At 38.7% G+C, this 22,174-nt stretch overlaps 2 protein-coding genes across 5 annotated transcripts in view; one reads left to right on the top strand and one right to left on the bottom strand.

The window, feature by feature from the left end:
• The first annotated feature begins 78 nt into the window (after nt 1-78).
• Nucleotides 79-22,174, top strand: part of plppr2b (phospholipid phosphatase related 2b) — a 165,373-nt gene continuing 143,277 nt past the window's right edge. Inside the window, exon 1 of one of the 3 annotated variants that reach the window (XM_058779643.1) lies at nt 79-176. The gene's annotated coding sequence lies outside the window, so the exon portion shown is untranslated. The other 2 variants (XM_058779644.1, XM_058779645.1) reach the window with 2 other exon arrangements.
• nfil3-5 (nuclear factor, interleukin 3 regulated, member 5) lies at nt 11,496-19,554 on the bottom strand. 2 transcript variants are annotated; one of them, XM_058779637.1, is made up of 2 exons: nt 18,987-19,554; nt 11,496-15,715 (listed from the first exon to the last, which is right to left on the bottom strand). In XM_058779637.1, the coding sequence occupies exon 2, from the start codon at nt 15,187-15,189 to the stop codon at nt 13,396-13,398; it is 1,794 nt and encodes a 597-aa protein (XP_058635620.1). In that variant the 5' UTR covers nt 15,190-15,715; nt 18,987-19,554; the 3' UTR covers nt 11,496-13,395. The 2 variants fall into 2 exon arrangements, with proteins under 2 accessions (XP_058635620.1, XP_058635621.1); XM_058779638.1 differs by having other exon boundaries at nt 19,156-19,554.

The raw sequence follows: 22,174 nt of genomic DNA, 5'->3' as shown, positions 1-22,174 counted from the left end.
GGTTAATTTAACAATGAAGTTACGTCAAACAAACAACCCTGGAAGGCCAACGTCATCATTCATATTCTACCGCCTATCGCAAGATGGCGCTCCCGCCCATTTACTGTATTTTTAAACTTTGATCGTTTGGAGTTCAACGGTGAGTGCGGCTTTGAGGCTGGAGTCTATTTGCTCAGGTGGGTTCAGTTACTTCTCCTGTTTTTACTAATAAGTGTTTTAAAACTGAATTCCACTTTAGTGTCTAATATTCCCACGTTATTTAGTACATTTTTGTCCAGCAACAGTACACAGTCGTAGTTTTAAGGTGCTGCCTGTTGGTAGCGCAGGTCAGGATTGACCAACTCCAACTGTTTATGATTACAGTTGTTTTTAAGCACTTTACAACTATTTATGTTGAGGTACTTCATTTCTACATGTGTATGCAATCTCATTTAAAACAGTACACCTGGTTATCCAGTAGAGGGAAGCAGAGTTTCATACGTAAAGTTATTACACTAATTTATTCCATGTTGCCTGGCATCATCGGTCTGGCATTCATTTTTGGGATCATGAAAACCAAAATATATGTTACCTCATGACTACTTCCTAAAACAACTAAATAAATTATTTTAAAAACGTAGTTCTATTAAATGAGGCTTAGACTCCAAATGAGAAAACAAGACTCCATTTTCCATGATGGCACACATACATAGGCAATGTCAGACTGAAAATTCAGATCAGTCTTGAAAATTAACGTTTAGTTAAAAAAAAAGGGAAAAAAAAGTCATAATTTACTAATCCTTATGTTATTTCAAACCTATATGACTTATTTCTTCCATGGAACACAAATGAAAAAAAAAAGCGGGATCCTCACTCACAGGTGCATCTCAATAAATTAGAATGTTGTGGAAAAGTTCATTTATTTCAGTAATTCAACTCAAATTGTGAAACTTGTGTATTAAATAAATTCAATGCACACAGACTGAAGTAGTTTAAGTCTTTGGTTCTTTTAATTGTGATGATTTTGGCTCACATTTACCAAAAACCCACCAATTCACTATCTCAACAAATTAGAATACTTCATAAGACCAATAAAAAAAACATTTTTAGTGAATTGTTGGCCTTCTGGAAAGTATGATCATTTACTGCATATGTACTCAATACTTGGTAGGGGCTCCTTTTGCTTTAATTACTGCCTCAATTCGGCGTGGCATGGAGGTGATCAGTTTGTGGCACTGCTGAGGTGGTATGGAAGCCCAGGTTGCTTTGACAGTGGCCTTCAGCTCATCTGCATTTTTTGGTCTCTTGTTTCTCTTGACAATACTCCATAGATTCTCTGTGGGGTTCAGGTCTGGTGAGTTTGCTGGCCAGTCAAGCACACCAACACCATGGTCATTTAACCAATTTTTGGTGCTTTTGGCAGTGTGGGCAGGTGCCAAATCCTGCTGGAAAATGAAATCAGCATCTTTAAAAAGCTGGTCAGCAGAAGGAAGCATGAAGTGCTCCAACATTTCTTGGTAAACAGGTGCAGTCACTTTGGTTTTCAAAAAACACAATGGACCAACACCAGCAGATGACATTGCACCCCAAATCATCACAGACTGTGGAAACTTAACACTGGACTTCAAGCAACTTGGGCTACGAGCTTCTCCACCCTTCCTCCAGACTCTAGGACCTTGGTTTCCAAATGAAAAACAAAACTTGCTCTCATCTGAAAAGAGGACTTTGGACCATGGGCAACAGTCCAGTTCTTCTCCTTAGCCCAGGTAAGACGTCTCTGACGTTGTCTATGGTTCAGGAGAGGATAACTGTAGCCAAATTCCTTGACATGTCTGTGTGAGGTGGCTCTTGATGCCTTGACCCCAGCCTCAGTCCATTCTTTGTGAAGTTCACCCAAATTCTTGAATCGATTTTTCTTGACAATCCTCATAAGGCTGCGGTTCTCTCGGTTGGTTGTGCATCTTTTTCTTCCACACTTTTTCCTTCCACTCAACTTTCTGTTATGCTTGGATACAGCACTCTGTGAACAGCCAGCTTCTTTGGCAATGAATGTTTGTGGCTTACCCTCCTTGTGAAGGGTGTCAATGATTGTCTTCTGGACAACTGTCAGATCAGCAGTCTTCCCCATGATTGTGTAGCCTAGTGAACCAAACTGAGAGACCATTTTGAAGGCTCAGGAAACCTTTGCAGGTGTTTTGAGTTGATTAGCTGATTGGCATGTCACCATATTCTAATTTGTTGAGATAATGAATTGGTGGGTTTTTGTTAAATGTGAGCCAAAATCATCACAATTAAAAGAACCAAAGACTTAAACTACTTCAGTCTGTGTGCATTGAATTTATTTAATACATGAGTTTCACAATTCGAGTTGAATTACTGAAATAAATGAACTTTTCCACGACATTCTAATTTATTGAGATGCACCTGCATGTGCTTCTTAATGTTTTTATATTTTTATTTTATTATACAAAAAAGTGGATCATGGAACACACAAAAAAGAGATATTAAGTAAGACATTCATGCTGCGCTTTTCCACAAAATGAACATTGAACAGTAAATGAAGATTAAATATCAAACAATAATGGAAACGTCTTGACTTGTACACTATATTAGAAGGCTTATGAAGTCAATAGCATCAGCTTTAGCTATCAAATCTCATTTGGATGGATGATTTCATATTTATAAAAATAACTGAAGTGAGTCACAATGGTCAACTAACCGATTAGTCATCCAGTCCTTCAGCAACCAAGATTGCTTTCTTGTTTATCTACATCTTTTTCTACTTTTAATTTTATATACTTTAATTTAGCATACTTCTTTTTTTTTCTCTTTGAAAATATTTTATGTTTTAATTTAGAATTTGTTTTTCAGGGTTCATGTCAGGTTAAATGGCAGCCAGCTGCTTTGTTGGTATATGTATGTGAAAATGTGTGTAAAAATTATATTATTTTATTTTATTTTATTTTATTTTTTTTTTTTACACACATGAACTAACCAAACCAAATGCAAAGATAAATAGTAATGTATTTGAATGGGATCTATTAAACTGGAACAGTTGAATCATAATATAATTTGCATAATATAACTTTTTTTTGTTTTGTGTGTGTGTGTGTTTAAGAAACCCAACCATATCCATCTCCGGCACATGGTGTCTCCTTTACAGGCGTTGCTTCTTCACGTGATATTTTTTCCCCGTCTCTCCCTCCCTGTTTGACCCAGTAACCCAAACAGAAACAAGAAACATGCTCTATCACTGCCCATGTCCTGATGCTGTTGATTAACCTACTTAAATTATCCCATCTCTCCGGTGTCTCGCCTGGACATGATACAGCAACTAATTGGAAACACACTGCTTAGATACTTCTTAGAACTGTTCTATTTTAGCTCGGCACCAGAAGGCATTTGAAATGAATTGCAAATGGAAGAAAAAGACATCTTACAAAGTGCAAAAGAAGGTCTGTGAGATTCTAAACTTTAATGAAAGTTGCATGGTTTGCATTATGCGTCATTTAGAATCATATTTTCAATTTGCTCATATACTGTTGTCATACATAATGATGTCAGCATAAAAATAAACACCGCGATGTTGGAAAGCACTCGCCACATGGTCAAGTGTGGTTAGTTTACAGTTCCAGCCTGTTTAAGAGCTTCGTTGTTCTAAGTGAGTGTATAATTGTGTGTTGACTTCTGTTACCTTTTAGTTTTGCCATCTATTCATTGCCTGACTCACCCTCACGCAGAGCGTCTGGCCTCATGTGAGGCCTCGGTCACATGTTCGCACCTCCCAGGTGTTTGGATTAGAGCGAAAAGAGCAGGACGGTTCAGACTGTGGGCGGTTAGCGCTGGAGAGGATGAGAAGATGTGGGCATGGGTGAAAGAGTGCTGTGGTAAACAGACTTCTTTTGTTGTTCCTGTGATTCAGAGAGCTTCCTCCCAACAGCTGCCGGCCACTGCAGGCCCTGTGGCGTGTTTAGTGGGTTTGTTTGGCTGTAGATGTGAAGCTCTGTTACCCATTACCATGATTCCCTGAGTCACTTGTGAGACAGCACAGTCGCCCTTAAAGAAATGCCTTATTTGGCCTGGTCTGAGTGTGTTAGAGTGAAAAGACGTACAGAGGAGAAGTATAGTGTGGGACAAGATGGTCTCTGAGAGACAGTTTACCAAAATATAGACCATTTAACTGGCAGGAAATTTGGAAGCCATGTTAATATTTAGATTCATTGATTTTACATTTCTATTATTTGTTAACTTGTACTTCCATAGTATGTACCCAGCTAACAAAAATGTTCTAAGAATGTTTTACTAACATTCCATTTGACCAATTTCTAAACACTATGGGAAAGTTAAGTGTTCTCTGAACATTCTAAAACAAGCTTACTTTTAAAAATTGTTAGACAAACAGTCGACAAAAATGTTCCATGGATGATGTACAAAGAACTTGAAACAAACTTTAAATAATGTTAGTGAAAGAACATTTGTTCATAACTTTGAGAGAACTTTGCCAGAATATTAACAAGTTCTGAAAAATGTTCCCTGTTTGCTGAGTAGCCTAATATTAGGGTAGTTGACAAATTTCTGAAAGCCCGTTCTTTCATCATTCATTTTAAATGCAACAAGTGAATTTAAGCTTTAATGAGGGGAAATGAGCTTGTACAATTAAATATCCAACATTGGCAGATGCAATGTGGTGTGCCAAATTATTTTTAGAAGTCTTTCAATAAATACTAGGTCGTAACTAGGGCATTTCATGCCAACAACTCATCTGGACACATTAGTAGAAATCTAAGATATCCGAGTTTTCAGTCATATAGTTCTCATTTCATGTTTGCTCAGATTTGTGTTTTCTATCATTTCATTTATGTTGAGAATGTTAAATTGCTTCATTAAATCATTAATTTAGTGTGTTATAGTTGAAAGTGCCTCTGCTCTTAAGAAGCAGCTTACATTTGTAGAATGCTTCTGCAAATCAGCATCATGTCTTGAAGATTAGAGCGTTTTTCAGTTAGCATGTGCATGTCTGCAAGTATGTAGGTCAAGACTGAGCCGTATGAGGCACTAATGTTGTGCTGGGCCGTAGGAGGAGATCTGACAGGTTGTCGGCTGCAGGTAACTGGACAGAAGGAGACACATGCTTATCTAATGGATAATCGGGTTAATGTGCTTGTGGCACTACTGAACTTCTAGTATACTGTACGTGACTAACACGGTCTAGTTCCAAGGGTAAAAGTGACCTCAGAGAGATTAAAATAGGTGTTTGAAATATAGGGTGCTAGAGGGGCCCTGAGACCCCCTAGTTCCAGTTATAGCCCCTCTAGTTATCTTTAAAATGCAGGCTGAGGGGGGCTGCTCTACTGAACATCAGAGTGTCATTTAGAATTGTTATTACAGCAGGAGGTCGACACCGCCATGATGCTGGACTGTGATCAATGGTTTTGTAGTTAACCACTGAGGTGACAGAGTTGGGGGTAATGCATAACAAGTAACTTGAGTTACATAATCAGATTACTTTTTTCAAGTAACTAAGTAAAGTATTTGAGTTACTTTTTCAAAAACATAATGCAAGTTACCTTGCTTTCCCATTTATTCACTGACACCTCTCCTGTTCCTGTGTGGAGAGAAATTGAGTGAGGTGCAGATGCACTTCCTTTAGCCTGAGGCTTATTAATTTCACTTTTGGTGTTAAAGGGCTTTTACAGTTGCCAAAAATATAACATTTGGGTTTTTCATTATTAAAAAGCTCTGCTCGCATTATTAAAAAGTAACACAAAAGTAAATAAGTTGTGCGTTTATTTACAAAGTAGTGCATTTGTTTGTTTAAAATATTTTCTTTTTATATATTTTAAAGTGTCATTTATTCCTGTTATGTAAAGCTGAATTTTGAGCGTCATTATTTCAGTGTCACATGATCTTTCAGAAATCATTTTAATATGCTGATTCAGTAAAATATTTAAAAATAAAACAATTTTCAGCCACATAAAAATAATCGTCAAACTTTTATTTGTAATATTTACACTACCGGTCATATATTATTATATTTTAATGTATTATTTTTATAAGCAAATGTTATAATATATTTAATGAATAATGAAAATAAAATAGTGTCACTTGTCTGTCCTCCTAAGTTCCTGTTTTCCCTTATTTGGTTTAGTTCCGGTTCTTATTAGTTAATCATCGTTCATTGTCCCCACCTGATTTGCTCTTTTGTTCTCGTCCTGTTATAAGTCCTCAGTTTTCCTCTTGTCTTTGTCTCAGCTTGATGTTCAATAAATGGAAAAGTGTGTTAATGCTACTTCGTTCTCCTAACCTTTATTTAATTTGAACTATAACCACAAGTCTGTGACAAATAGACTGTTTTATAGGTATCACAACATTATAATGTAGAGAAAAATGGATAATTATTTTGAGACTGGCTAAAGATTACATTAAACAGTGTTATTGAATTATTACTATTTTTAAATAACTTTAACCGTTAGATGACAACAAAGGTAATCTAAATATAAAAACAGAACAAGAACAATTAAATATCCAGAATGAAATAATCATTCAATTAATCATTTTGTAACTCTTCTTAGAATGAGTTGTATGTGAATAATATTGTCCATCTGTGAGGAAGAGGTTTCATATTTAATTCTATGAAATAAAAGAGGATAGTGGTCTGGACTTCATAGAGCTCAAGTGCTGCTTTATTAATATGAAGTGTCCTTGTAAGTGGAATATTGATACAGGAACTGTGAGTGCACAATGCTTCACACATTATGGATGTATTGATTTATGATTGTAGAATAATCCCTTTTTAATGAAGTGCTTTCAATTAGAGCAGTTGGAACATATTTTGTTGCCTTTCACATTTAAACAATCATATGCAAAGTAACACAATCTGCCTACAAACCTTATGGTCCTCGGGCCTCACACTGAAGGCAGCTGTTCTATCCACGCACATTTTCCCCAGAACATATGTCAGTCATGTTCTCACATACGCAGATACTTGCCTGCAAAACAAGCTCTCTCTCTTTCTTCATACCCGCTCTTTTCCTCGTACGCACAGAGTGTGGCAATACCCTGAGCGCTCGCATTGCATAACTCTGGGCTGACTCATTGCTCTAGTGGCCTAATTCATCCTTCGCATTTAATGGATGAGCAGAAATCTAGTCCTCACTTACACTTCTGCCCCACTTTCTTTGACTTTTTCAAAGTGTAACCTCAATCATTCACATTGTTTACAATTCTAGCCTCTTTCCTTTTGTTATTTCAGGACAGAGACATTCTTTTATCCTTTCTTTTATGGGTGTTCGAATCTTGGCCTTGCTTAGATAATGGAATGATCTGACGTTGGTTGGCATGACATAATAAAGAGCTGCTATTGAGGCTGGGGCTTTAATTGGTGCTGATTATGTGTTAAACACATATGGTGCAAAAGGACACTTATGCATTTGCAGTTTGTCAAGGTTAGGTGTGCATTTACAACCTCTTACTTAATTTTATTACTATTCATTTATTGTATAGAATGCTTACATCAACAGTTTTCTAATATGTAGCCCTGCTCTTTTTAATTAATAGGACGTATATTAATAAGAAATTAGTTAAAAATGGGCGCTATATACTAGACATTACCTTGAATAGCAATTTTTTACTCTTGGTTGTAATGTAGAAATGTGCACTTTCTGTAAAGCTGCTTTAAAATGATACTTATTGTGAAAAATGCTGTACAAATGAACATGAATTGAATTGAAATATATATCTCATGCTGGATATTAGGCACTGATAGACATCTGTTCTTTCAAAAATAACAATTTTAGTTGTTATTGTACACTGCAAAAATGAAAATGTGCAGTCATTACCTTAAGGACTTATTTCTCTCTGATTTAACCCTTCAAAACGTCCGCCCCAAAAAAGCAAGCTTGCTGAAATTTTACACTCAGGCCAAACAAAATGTAGATGTGTTTGTTTGTTCTTTGGAACAGATTTGAAGAAATGTAGCATTATATCACTTGCTCACCAATGGATTGTCTGGAGTGGTGTGGATTATTGTGATGTTTTTATCTGATGTTTGGACTCCTATTCTGACGGCACCCATTCACTGCAGAGGATCCATTGGTGAGCAAGTGATGTAATGCATGAAACAAGTGTTTTGTAGAATTAAAAAATAAGTTGAAAAATTTGGCTTGAGAGTTCAAGTACTTTTATGGGCCACTGTCTATAAAATATGAAAGAGCACTACAGATTTCCTGAGCTTTTATCTGCCACGAATATTACAGCATCTTTTGTGGAGTTCTGTGGGAATTTCTTTCTTTTTCTTTTTCTTTTTTTTGCAGGTCTAGGTTTATTTTTTGCAGACAATCATGCTGTTAATACATATCAAGCAGTAAAGTGCAGAGGGAAGGAATTTAGCTCTCAGTTGAGACTTCTTTGACTCACTGTTGCATGTAATCTGGAGCTGCACACAGTGGGTGATGTGTCGCAATGATAGGAATATTTCTCAGTAGGGCATCCGTCAATATCATTTCATTCTTTGTTTGGGAAGATTTGGGTTTGATTAAAGTAACTGATTACAGAAGAGAGGATAATGACAGGAATTTGGCATGTAATAGGTGATTGTGCCACAGGTGCAGAGGAGACTGGATGGGGACTGATTTATAAAGAGTCAAGAGAGTGAGGATGATCAACCAAAGTGATGAGACAGAGAGGGAGAATGATGAACTAAATTTTTACAACTTGGGTGTCATGGGTGTTACTACTGTCACTTCTGATGTTTTTATTATGTTGTCAGTGCATTCTGAGTTGTTTACAGCATTTTTTATTTAAATAAAAAGTTTTTGAAAAAAAATCTTCTGTAACATTATAATTTCTTTACTGTCACTGATCAATTTTTTGTTTTTGCTGAATAAAAGTATTAATTTCTTAAAAATTTTTTTTTTTTTTTTAAATGACTGACCCAGAACTTTTAGACAGTACCGTTTCATTTTGTGAATTTTTTTCTTTCTTTCTTTCTTTCTTTCTTTTAAATGGGTATTTTTTTTCCCCTTTTTTTGGAATATTGTGATTTTAAAACAATTTATTTAATTTTTGTTTAAATTGACCGAATAGTTAAAATAGTGTAAATAGAATATAATGTCAATAAATGCTTATAAAGCACTACTTAAAAGAGAAAGGAGAGATAAAGAGAGCATAAAGACAGTGAGTGAATGTTGAAAGACCTAAGGGGCGAATAAGAGGGAACAAAACCGAGAGGGTCATACGCTTTAGGATTGAGGGAACGGGGTGTGGGCAGGGCTGGCTGACCTACATTCTGCTGCCCTTTCACTGATCTGCCTGTGTGAATCACACTGCCTCTTTTAAACTCTTACCAACACTTATTAGACACGCACACATACCCTCATTAGTACTTCCTGTCATACCGTTACATATGATATACACCTTATATGCACGCACATCATTGTGTTATAAGGATTATAACACATGACACACATACACGCTCAGACACTTCTTCCCTTGTTTGCGCTCTCTATTTTTTTGACCTACATCTTAGGCAGCTCAGTTACGTAACCAGAGTTATGTTGTGCTCTGGAATCCCAGCGCTCCTGCAGATGTTCAGAGACAAAACATCTTCTCTTCCCACTCCATTCCTCTCTCTGGCCTCTTTTCCTCCTTGTTCTTCCTCTCCTCATTTAACTTTTCCTCCTTCCCTTCTCTGCTCGCCCTTTCTGTTCTAGTTTCCCTCCTTGTCGTGCCTCTGCTCTTTTGTTTATACATGCACCGGCCTTATTATTGACAATCTAGGATTCAAAATCTAATTTGAATGTTTTAGTAAACAGAAGAGTTAAACCCATAAAATGAATAAGAAATATAATCTGCATTATTTCTAGGTCACCAATCAAATATGTGACTGTGTGAACCTTTGTACAAATGGTCAGATTTTCTTTTTCAGATAACATGGATCATCAGGTTTTGCACAAACATGTGGCTATGCCAAATACTGAGCCAGTCTGATGAATCACGTCATTCAAATTGCATTCTAATATGATTTGAATGTGAATATGAAGAAATGTGTTGCATAAATAAATTTGGCCTTAAATTTAACAATAATTTAGCCATTTAACATTAATGATCATTTCTTGTTTTCTTTCTATATTATTTGCATTACGTATTATCGTATATGCAAATAGTCTCTGTTTCCTATAGATAAGGTGTATGAATCATTAAAGGACTAGAAGTCAAATGGTTAAAGAATTCTCAGACGTTTCTCAGCTACACTGCAGCACTTAAAAGTGTTTTTGGTATTCCGTATTGAATTGAATGGTGTTCAGGCTCTCAGTTATTAATGAGATCACAGTGCAGCTTTCTGCTTACTCCTCTTTAAGCTCTCTGCAGGCTGGATGACGTATCTGCACCTCCACCCTCTCTCCTCCCCAACCCTCACTCTCTGAATTCCCCTTTTCTCATCCCTCTCCTCCCCTTTACACTGACCTACTTTTCCACTGACCTGCTTTTGTAAGGTTCCGCATACTCTGAACAAATAAAAAAAAGAAGAAGAGGGAAATCGGGGAAAAAAAGAGTGGAAAAAAGACCAGCGAAGAGAACAAAGCACTGCAGCTCTTGCTAAAAGTCACCTTGCTTTTGTTCTTGTGTTGGCTCTTGCTACCGTAGCAACCGGTAGTGCGGCGCTGTTGTGTGCTTGTTTTCATGTGATGTCATCAACAACATGCACACAAAAATATTACACACCTTTTAATTAATGTGCTCATTACAGATGATTTGGCTGTTTGACTGTAGTTGAATTATTGTAGAACAGGTAGTACTTTTAGATGAAGGTTGTACAGCAGGTTGTGTAAGTACCATGCATATTACTTAATGCCGGACAGGGCAAGTGATATAACAGACTGGCAGTCTACCAGGAGCAATAAATTAATAAGTAAAAGACAGGTAATCGTTAACGCTTGAAAATGAGTGTGTCAGAAAAGATCTAGTGGAGAATTAGTGAGAAAGTCAAGATGTAATTTCTTGGGACCAGGGGGTTGAAAAGATTGGATTATGACCTGCACTTCAAGCGATTTCTTTTTATAATGTCGGGTTGATATCAGAACAGTTACATAACTTGTTTTCTGCTCTGGTCTATTTTTTTTCTTTGAATTAGTGCCTGTACTTTCAGTATATTTTCACGACCAGTGAACAGTGTGACTGGCTACATCATGTTCCTTTCCAATTATCTCACGTTCCTTTAAATGTGGTATAATTTGCAGCTTTATGACGTTGGTAATTTAATCCATCAAAAAAAAAAAAGCATTTTTATGTGTACTGTCAGCCTGCCGTGTGTATGTGTGTGTCTTTGGGCTGTGACATAAGTGCTGTGACTTGGCCAGTGTTACATCATATTGGATGACTCTTGCGCCCTGCAGGAGGACAACGTGTCCCTATGCATTTACAGAGCTCTCATTTCAATTCGTTTATGGTGCTAGGAGCAGAGAGGAAAAGTAAGAAGCTGGAACCATAAAGTCTGTTTGCTTTTCCGTTGGTCTGGTTTTAAATCTTGTGCAAGTGCAGGCTGGTATTGTTTACGGTAACACTTTATTATGGGGCATTAAGGCTTGTGTGGGCATAGCAGAGAGGTATAAACAACATTAGGCAACTTAAATTCAACATACAACATGTTTTATTTTTCTTTCCACTCCTTTAGTGTCATTCTGAGCACCTTGACAGGTACGGCCACCTCTTTTAACAAACATCTTTTTTTTTTCTTTTTTTTTTTTTTCTTAAAACTTCAGTAAATACCACACAATACACCAGGGTACAGAGGTGAAATAGATGAACAGGACATGAAAATACATACATACTGTATCACATTGAGGTGAACAGACATCAGACACAAGAAATATTAAACCAAAAAGAATAATAGCATTGGAATATAAAATAAAATACAATATTAATAATAATTATTATTATAGAATGCCAAAATAAACTTGATACAAACTTAAAATACTCAAAAGAGAGAATTTGTCTGTACACTTTTTACATAATGGCCAGTGCCAGGCACCTGTTTGGGAACAATAAACACAGATTGTATAAAATCTGATGAAAAAAATTCAGTGCAGAAGCAGCTTTCAGCTGTGGTATATTCTACAAAGACAACTAGTGGGACTGGATTTGTGTCTAGGTAACACGTAGTTGTGTGCTGCAGCATTTTACTGTGTGTTAACTTTTATACGCAACAGTTAATGGGTATCATGATGCAATGGGCTACACACACTAAAGGAGAAACTCTCCAGTTCTGCGTAACCTCAACCGTTTCTTCTCATGAGGTAGCATGTGAGGCGTCTCTGAAACCTGACCACAGAGGACACGACCATCTTGAGATGGCAATGATATATCTTACACTTTGTACAGTCCGCATATTAATTCGGCCTTGGGAGAGACCGCCTTGACTTTTCTAAAAGGGTTTTTACTCTAATTTGGCTAAATGTCAGGTAGACTTTTTCAAAAAAGGATTGGTCACAGTGACCTTTGGAGAGGGTCGATCCATCAGGCTCCTTTACAGTGATACAATATAGTAACGTGATGTACAAAAGGTAATGATTTTTTTTTTTCTTTTTTTCCCCCACTGGTTAACCTTGACCTATGAATGATCGAAACACTATGAAGAGAACATTGTCTCGAATGGTGTGATCCAGGGACATAAATACGATGATTTAAAAAATATAATGGAAGCATCAGATATGAACATTAGGAAAGGACTATACAGAAATTCAAACAGTAAGAAGTAGACAGTGTTCGTAGTCTTTCTCCCACTTTTCTACTCTTTAAGATTGACATGTCATTTTTTTTTTTCATAAAATATATTGAAATATGATATGTTTAGTCATGTCACAGTATTATAATAGTCCAAGTGCTTCAATAATGCTAAAGTCCAAAGGCAGAGGAGAGAGACAGGCATTAAACCGGTTGAGGTTTTTCCTCCTGAAATCAGTAGAGAGAAAAGGACTTGTGCCTTTAACTCCATCAACTTGTGGCAAAAACTACTTGGGTTTAGAGACTACCCATCAATTTAGCTACGAAACATGGTAGAGATATGTAAATATTCAAAGGTGAAGTCAAAGGTTGCTATACAGAGTTTTGTAGGTTTGTTTCGAAAGAGGAAAAAGATCATTTGAAAGGGCTCGATTTCCTCTTCGCAACTTCTTCGAGTTACAGTTAAGTGCTTATGAAAGAGAGTGAGAGAACAGAGCTGCATTAAAAAGTCACAGAATTGCTCTTGATAAGAAAACAGACCAAGAACACGAGTTACTTTCTTGTTGTTGTTACGTATAAGCAATAGACTTTCATGCAATTAATTGGTACCATGTTCATTTTTCTTTCTATGGATGGTAAAGGTGACATTTATCAAGTCCTGTCTTAACTCCAATTAAAGGATGCAATGTGCCAGTTTCAGTCATGTTTCTTGTTTCTGCTACCTCGTCCTCCTAAGCTCCTCTTCCCGCTTTCCTTCCATCCCTCATCCTTCTCTCTAGAAGGAGACTGTTGTATGCAAAGTTCATCTGCTGTCTCACTCTCCCCTTCCTTGCTTCCAGAGCTGCTGCCTTGCTGCTGGTTAACCTGCGCTAGCGCCAGGTACGGGTGCTGAGGCAGAGCGGAATCAGGTGACGTAGCAGCTGTTGTAGCCAGGACGTCTTGGGAGCCACCGTTAGATAGTGCTCTATACTTGAGCCTTAGCTTGTGTGGCAGAGCAGTGCCTTTCATCTCACCTTGGTTGTCTCCGTACTGGTAAGCGTCACTGGCGACCATGGTGGGTGAGGATGCTGACTGGTGGATGGCATGATATCCACCAGTATCAGAAGAAGAGGATGAGGGAGATTCATCGTCAGTGGAGGCCTCCTTATCTGAGCTGCGTGGGTCTCCGTCGCTAGAGGAGGTGTCCTTGCCTGAGGAGGAGTGCTCTTGGTAGAAGCCATCTGCTTTTGGGCAACCTTCATACGTTAGCACTGGTGGCTCCTCGTTCAGAGTGCCGAGGTAGGGATTGGACCGCTGGTATATGTGGGCTTTGCCAGCCTCGTTGAGCAAATCTGGGGCAAAAGAATTTGGAGTGCCCTCTCGAACCTGACTTCTGCATTGTCCTTGAACGCTCAGGTCTTGCTGCTGTATGACAAACCGCCTGCTCTCCCCGGCATCTGCCTTGCCGTTAGTGAATTCATAGCTTGGTGAATCCAAAGACCTCCTGGCCAGCTGCTGTGCCACCTCTGAAAGAGTCTCTAAACCATCAGGTCTTATTGGTAGACTGCACCCTGTTTGAGTAAAATGAGTGATTTGCCCATTCTGTTGTGTTTGGGATGCCACCTGCTGCTCCATTTCCTCAGCCCTTTGGCTCTCAACAGGGTAGGAACTGCTTCCAGAACGAAAGAGGATGACGCTTCTTTGGGGTGTGGCGGAAGGAGGAGCTGGGTTGTTGACACCTTCTTGCTGTTCCATTTCTTGCGCTTGGTGATTCTCCAGTCGTCCAAAACTTTGATGGCCATTGAACATGCCATTAAGAACACTTGCCTCAAGCCTGTTAATGTCCATTCCAGAGCTCTCGTGTTTGATGTCAAAGTTCATAGGTTCAGGACTGTCCCGTGAAGATCCATCAGACATGTCAGACAGTGATCCACGGGGGGAGTACTTGCTTAACGCTGTGTGGCGTTCACTCCTGGTTGGCTGCTCAGCCTCTGAGGAATCAGAGTTCATCATGACCTGAGAAGCACTGGAGTATCCACTGCTTGAGTAATATGGATTTCCAGAAGTTGCTCCGGTACCATTAGCTCCATTAGTCGCTGCCTCGCTAGCACTGCTGATCTGCTGGGTCTTCTCCATGTAAGAGGCAGAGCTTATGAGTCCAAATCTTAGTTTCAATTGCAGGAGTTCTGTCTTCAGCCGCACATTCTCCTCATTCAGTGCCATTACTCTGTTCTCCAACACCATATCATTGAGCCGGCGTTTCTCCCTTGACCTTTTGGCAGCCTCGTTATTCTTGCGTCGTTTTTCCCAGTAGGATGCATCTTTCTTTTCATCTGAGATGAACTCCCGCTTTCGTCGACAGGTCATGTTGGGTTTTGGTTTTATTAGTCGGCCTTGACGAGGAGGGCTGGTGATTTGAGGTGATGGTAAACTCTCACTGTAGGTTGAGAATGTTTCTAATGTTTCCAAACTGGAACCGTCGTTTTGGGTAGGAAGATTTAGGCTTTCCATTGTGGTCCTGTTAAGGCCAGTTTGTATAACTGGCACTCAGTGGACATTTGAAAATTAATGATTTAATACTGAAGAGTATTTGTTTCTGATAAAAACACACTTAATTGTCAGTATGTTCAATGACGTATGAGGTTCTGTTTTTTCCTCCAAAGAGGAACCGTACGTATTTCTGATTGATGCCTTTTTTTCCCTACTCCAACCAGTCTTCAAACCTTTCAAGTGTCCAGACTGGTCAAAAAGATAAGAAAAAGATGAAAGGCAACAAAAACAACCGTCATTGGATAGGTGTGTTACAAGTTTAGTGTAGTAGAGACGGTCGTCTTTTTTTTCCAGCTTGTTTTCAGTTCTTTCCAAGTTTAATTTGTTGACTAGGCAAAGCTCCTTGTTCTCAATGGGTGAGGTGGCAGTGTAGGCTGGAATTGCTGTTGAAGAATAAACTTTCTTTTTCCAAGCACCCCGAAAGATGTTGATCGTTTATCAGATCCGTCTCAGCTCACTGTTTTATCCCAGTCTTTGATGAACAGATCTGTAAAAACAATGAAACAGGATGTTTACTTAAAATGTGCCTACAAGAATCAATCAAACAAATGTGTCATAGAGTTAAAGTTAATAAGAGGTAACAGAGCAGGATAAATTTATTATAAATGCTGTATTATTTCAAAGGTTTTCTACTTTATTGCACTGGTGATATTGCCTTTTTTAAAACTCTGTTGTAGGTTTATGTTTGTAGTTAAGAAGTACTTTCAGTCCCTTAAATTAGAACAAGCATTTAACTTTAATTTGAGGATTTTGTGAAGACCTTTCCCTTCCAATTTGCATTCAAATGTTACAGCTTTGATGATAAATGCCATGGATGAATGTCAAATGATGCAATAGCAAAATGTATTCTCTCTATTAATTCGGAAACATCCCAGTGTTCCATTTCCAATCTTGGCAGCAACTGAAATGTTCTGCTGCTTCTATGAGCTCTAGAGAAATGTAGGTCAGTAGAGTAGCGTAGCACAGCGAGTAAGAGATCACGCCGTGCTGCAGTAGGACACTTATTGTGTAAGATACTGCACTGTCACATAATCAGACACCTGACTGACTGCCAGGACTGCAGGCTAAGGAAGCACCACAGAAGAGAATTAAAGGTGTGGAATATCTGGAATAACCCTCATTCTCTTTTTATCATTTATTTGTGGTCTAAACATTACTTATTGACAATGTAACTAAGAACATTTGGTTTACTAAAAATAAGGAGTACGTAATGTACACAACTCACTTTTTAACTGACTTTTTATTGTGCTTTTTTATTATTAGGACTTTGTCCTTGATTTGTTAGCTCATCCGATTTTGCAGCTTATCGTGAGAATCTGAATTTGTGTTACATAACCACACAGCTATTGCACCATTGCTAAAACACAACCTCAACACCAGGCATTCTCATAGTTCAACACTAAAAAGAGGAAGAGGAACAAAAATGTACAACACAAACAGCCCATTGTTCTCAAAAGCAAACATAGAACTTTGCATACGCCTGTTTTGTTTAAGTCCGATTGAATTTTCCCTTATCTTCAACCACACGAGTGAGTATTGCATTGTATTTCTACATTTGTGCGTAACTTTGTCCATTGTGGTTAGGCTCACAGCACTGTGGGGACAGAGCATCCTGAAAACATGGAAGCACAAAGTATTTGGTCCATGCATGACCATTTTTCCGTAGGAACGCAAACGAGAGCACGGGGGAGGGCGGTGGACGTTGCGCGTGTGTCCCACTGACCTAGAAACCGGCTGCTCCATAAACACGGTGCGTGCGCGCACTGGGTCCAACGCTGTGCTGTAAAATAGGTCAGTGGGGCGGCAACGGTGTGTGCGTGCGCGGGTGTGTGTCTGTGATAGAGTGCGTCTGAGCAAGTAGGGAGGAATTATAGTGCCTACCAAAAATAGTGTGCTTGGGTGAGGGAGGAGTTAAGGATTCCAATTGGGGGGCGAGACAGGAATTTACCAGCACTGCAGAGGTACAAAAAAAAGAGCGAATACGTCAGCATCAGAATATTAGATTAAACTGGGCTATGAATCACTCCAGTGATGCACTTATACGCATCAAATGCACTCACATTTTCCTGAAACACAATGAGAAAGGGAGGAAGATTTCAAAATTAGGGATTCTGCTCTTACACCACAAGGATTGTCTGAAGTGGTCCAGCTTTTGTACTAATATCACTCATCAGCTATAAAACAGAGAATGAGGTACTGTGCAGTTCAGACCGAAGGTTGCCAGATTGTCATCACAGTCAAAGATCATTTTAGAATATGCTGAGCTAAATTCAGACACCTAGGTTTCTATAAATATAGTGTCTGTAAACCTTCATTTAATGGTAGATTAGTGACTTAGGATAGGAATGATTTTCAAAGAATAAGTAGGAAGCCATAACCGTCCACATGCACATTTGTGTTATTGGTTCCCCCAGCTTGTTTACTTTTCCTCTTCCAAGAATAAGTGTCCACAATTCAGAAAAAAGAGCTTGAGGTCCAGTCAAACACAGTTATGCACCGTTCTACATGGATGGTGTTTACAACTGGATGCCTCCCAGCATGTGTTCTCCCAGTCACATGTAGGGAAAACTGTTACGCCTCCAGTCTTCCTTCCAACCTAAAGGCCAAGTAGGCCAGTAAGACTATGAGATAGTATGTTGGCTAGACTCTTAATTACAGGGGTTAATGCCGAAATCAAAATAGCCCATGAAAACTGAGTCCACACCAACTTGCCAGAGACTAGGATGCTCTTCAGATTGTATGACCACTTGTGTGCATGTAATTTTTTTTTTTTTTTTTCCTGAAACAAAAACGTTCTTATTTGGTTTTCAGACTGATGCTTAGTATTGCAAGAAGTTTGGGAGCAATGTGAGGCAGTTTCAGATTCCTGGCATTGCTGAACAGGGAGTGGTGGAATTGTAAAGGGGCAAAGTGTACTTAGTTTGGGAGTAGGTCAGCTTTTTATAAGCCGAGCATGCAATGGGTATTGCATCACAATTAGTTATGATTAATTATTAAACATTTGCACATTAGTCTGCTAGTCTTGCTTGTGACTAAACCTGCCTTTCTCTCTTTCCCAATCAAAAGTTTTACGTCGCTTCACATTGCACAATAACCTACGAGACACGCACTCACGTTACAATACTTTAATTAACTCACTGTGATTATTAGGCTACTGTGACGTGATTATTGAACATTCGCGCGTCTGAGGAAGGTCTGTCTCTGTTCGCCACTGAACATCGTGCAACCGAACAACCCCTCGCGTGGCATTGGAACGCATTATCCTATCGGGATATCCTATTTTACAACCATACGCGTTGTAAGAAACGCTGACTTGCAACTAACTTATTGAAATGCAAGGGAACGGTGCCACCGCAATGCACAGACATTAACTGACCCCGCAGCCACTCTTGCGTTTGGATTTCGTAATGATCACCACCTCCCCCACGCCACGACCGTCTCGCCTTGACATTGAATGTGAATATGTATGCAATGCACAATAAATACGAGATAATCTGTTGCTACCTTACAGTTCACGATATGCCAAAATAAACAAAGAAAAAATCATTGAAAACCAACGAATTCGTCAGTCAGCGAAGCATTTGAGAGGCATGCAGACCCCAAGTCCGTTTCCATGTGAACAATAACATGCCCTGACCACGTTGCAAGGTAAGAGCCTAGCCTACAACTGCTTAGCCTGCTACAAGCTCTGTAAAACACAATACATACAGCACGTATATTGAAATATTATATGATAAACCGACTGCAGTTGAACTCACCGAAGTGAAATAGCACATTCCTTTCGTTAAACGGAAGAATCCTTTTATTCTTCAATAAATCGCTCCTCTGCGCATCTGTATGCGGTTTCTCGTCCCGATTATGCTCTTTCCTCCTTTTACAACTTCAGTCTGGGCTGAAAATGTCCCGCGTGGTTCGTGATCCACTCACCGGCTTTGTGTCGATTAATGTGACTCCCTGAATGTGCTGCTATTCGCCGTCTATCTCTCCCTCCCTCTTCGTCCTTGTGTTATGTCGGAGGCTTTGCTCCAGTTTTCCTCTCTTACACACACGTACACACACACTTTCTCCTCTCGTCGTCCTCGAATGTGTGTTAGTAGGTCAGCGGTTGCATAACACGGAGCTTTGGATGCCTAGTCACGTTTTTGTTCATCATGACGATACACAAGCCTCCGCTCCTGCCGAAATGACCGAAGAGGCAACGGAGGTGGTCAAAAAAAGCTCTTCTCCTGTTCACCGTAACGACGCTCACTCTTATACACCGATCACATACACGGCAGCAGCAGTATGCGGTGGCTCCAACACGCCTCTGTGTACTGAACACTTCAGCTTCTCTGGAAGAAGGAGGTTACGAGACTGCTAAACTGTTGCGTAAATATTCACAATTACATAAAAGATACTTTGGCTCAAAAAAAAAAAAAAGTCTCAGTAGATTAAAATCTATCGCACCTTCTATTTTGAAAAGTTTAAGTAGCTGCATTTCTTAAAAAAAAAAGTGCTTTCTTTTAAACATTATATCAGTAAAATAATGTATTTAAGTGCTATTAAATTGTGCATTGTTCCATCTCAAACGGAATATTGTGCTTTTTTAAGAAGTTACAGGGTTGATGGTTTTATTAATTATACTACTACTACTAGTAATAAATTATTAGCAAATTAAAATTCTGATCTTGAGGATAAATATTATAGTAGTGTAATTAGAATATTATAGCACTTATTATTTACACTGGGGTACAAATTAGTAGTTACTTTAATGTAAGTACAATGTAACAATATGCACATTTTAAGTACATAGTAAAGACATTTAATGTAGCTTGACATTGAATTATATACTGAAATATTAGTGATGAGTCTAAAATAAACACTAATATAATTCAGCTGCCTATTTAGTTTATATGGTTTCGTATAGTGAATTTCAGTTGCCCAAAAAAAGCTTGTTGTTTAAGAAGAATTTATGTCTTGTACATGCCCTGTCTCTTACAAAACATGATACAGGCCAAGGATACAGTCCCAGTACAGGAAGCCAAGTTCAAGTTACATTCTTAACATTTTATTCTTGTATGCATTGCAGCGTTTACTCATATTTCGGTTATGTGTACGTGTCTGTGTATGTCATTATTACACAACATGAATCGATAGGTTCTTCCTGTTTTACTCTAAGTTTCTTGACCTAAGTAATGTAATAGGTGACAGTACAGTTCCCAGAAGGTGCTAATTATACATAAACAAACAAGTAACATTATCTTTCCAAGAACAACTAGGGTTTTTCAACCGGTTGTTCAGTTTGAATCCTTACAAACCTGATTCAGAAATCACTGAAATAAAATGCATCTTTGTAAATGCACTTGACTCAGGTCCTTTCGTGAGATTGTTTGTTCAAAGAACATAAATTTACATTTAAATGGAAGTAGGTCATGCAATTATTTTCCTCACAAATTTGCATGTGAACCTCAGTGAGCTTTAAAGGAATGATTCACCCAAAAATGAAAATTTGCTTAACATGTTACCACCCTCAGGCCATCCAAGATGTAATGAGTTTGTTTCTTCATGGAAACAGTATATCACTTGCTCATCAGTGGATCCTCTGCAGTGAATGGGTGCCGTCAGAATGAGAGTCCAAACAGCAGATAAAAACTCCACAAGTAATCCACACCACTCCAGTCCAGCAATAAACATCTTGTAAAGTGTTTGTGAGAAACAAATCCATCATTATAGCCTTTTTAACTTTTAAACCATTGTTCCTGGCTAAAATATGAGTCCTCTATCCATAATATTGCTTTCTCCAGTCATCTCGTCTGAATCAGGAGAGAAGTATGCACAGATCAAGCACTGTTTACAAGCAAAACAGTCCAAAACTGTTCAAGCATGTCAGTAGGTTTTGATGTGAGAGGACATAAGAGAATGGACTTTTTCACGGTTTAAGGTTAAACATAAACATTTCTTGAAAGATGAAAAAAACATTGAAGATTGAATAAAGAAAGTCTTCTACATTTTCGATAGCCTGAGGGTGAAATTTTCAATTTTTGGTGAACTTTACCTTTAAGAACCTTTTGACACAGTACGTGTATTTTTACCAGTGGCAAAAATAATCTCAAGCCAGCTGCAACGATCTTTATAACATGTGACCTTTTGCCCTGTCTTAAACAACGCTAGAATATGGAATCCTAGTGAAGTGCTAGGATGAAGAGGGTCACGGTAAGAGACAGCCCGCGCGCTCCCCCTTCATCTGTCGCGGTGCTGACGGACACTACGCAGACTGGGGGTGTTGGCCTTGAACTTGCCTTTCTCTCCCCCTCCGCATTCTCCCCCATTCACTCACAGCTGCGTCTGCTACAGTTCCCTAGGCAACCGTTATGCTGCCTGCCTAGCAACTGGTTTTCCTTCCCCCTCCCTCCTTGCAGATAGAGAGGGGTTGATGAGGGGTGCTGGGAGAGACAAAGAACCCAATGTGTGTTTATCTAATGTGGATCATGGAACAGGAAGCAGCGTAGGCATCCTCTGTGGGGCTGTATTGTCTGAGCAACCACACTCGCCGGTCCACTAGTAGATCTGAGATCCAAGGGGAGCAGATGTTAGTAGTTATGAGTGGGGGCAATATTTTGAAATCCTGCCACGTCTTCATTCATAAAAGCAGAATGCCTAATAAACATTACACCTCAGTGTTTACAAATCAAGACCAGCTTTATATTGTAGAAGTGCATATTGTTTATTGGTATGTTTGTATAGTTAAAGTAGCCTACAGGATAAAAACACACACATTTTATTGCGTCATAGTCAACAGCCAACCTATAAATATATAAACAAAGAATGGTAGTGCCCCCACATGGTAATATTTCAAACATGAGACATGGTAAGTGTTTTAAAGGAATAGTTAACCCAAAAATGTAAAATGGAGAACGTTTACACTCAGGTGATCCAAGATGTAGATGAGTTTTGTTTCTTCATCAGA

Source organism: Onychostoma macrolepis, chromosome 06 (genome assembly GCF_012432095.1).
Source record: "Onychostoma macrolepis isolate SWU-2019 chromosome 06, ASM1243209v1, whole genome shotgun sequence".
In the NCBI taxonomy this organism is placed as follows: domain Eukaryota; kingdom Metazoa; phylum Chordata; class Actinopteri; order Cypriniformes; family Cyprinidae; genus Onychostoma; species Onychostoma macrolepis.
Note: the sequence above shows the minus strand (reverse complement) of the source record. Positions and strands in the feature narration are given on the sequence as shown.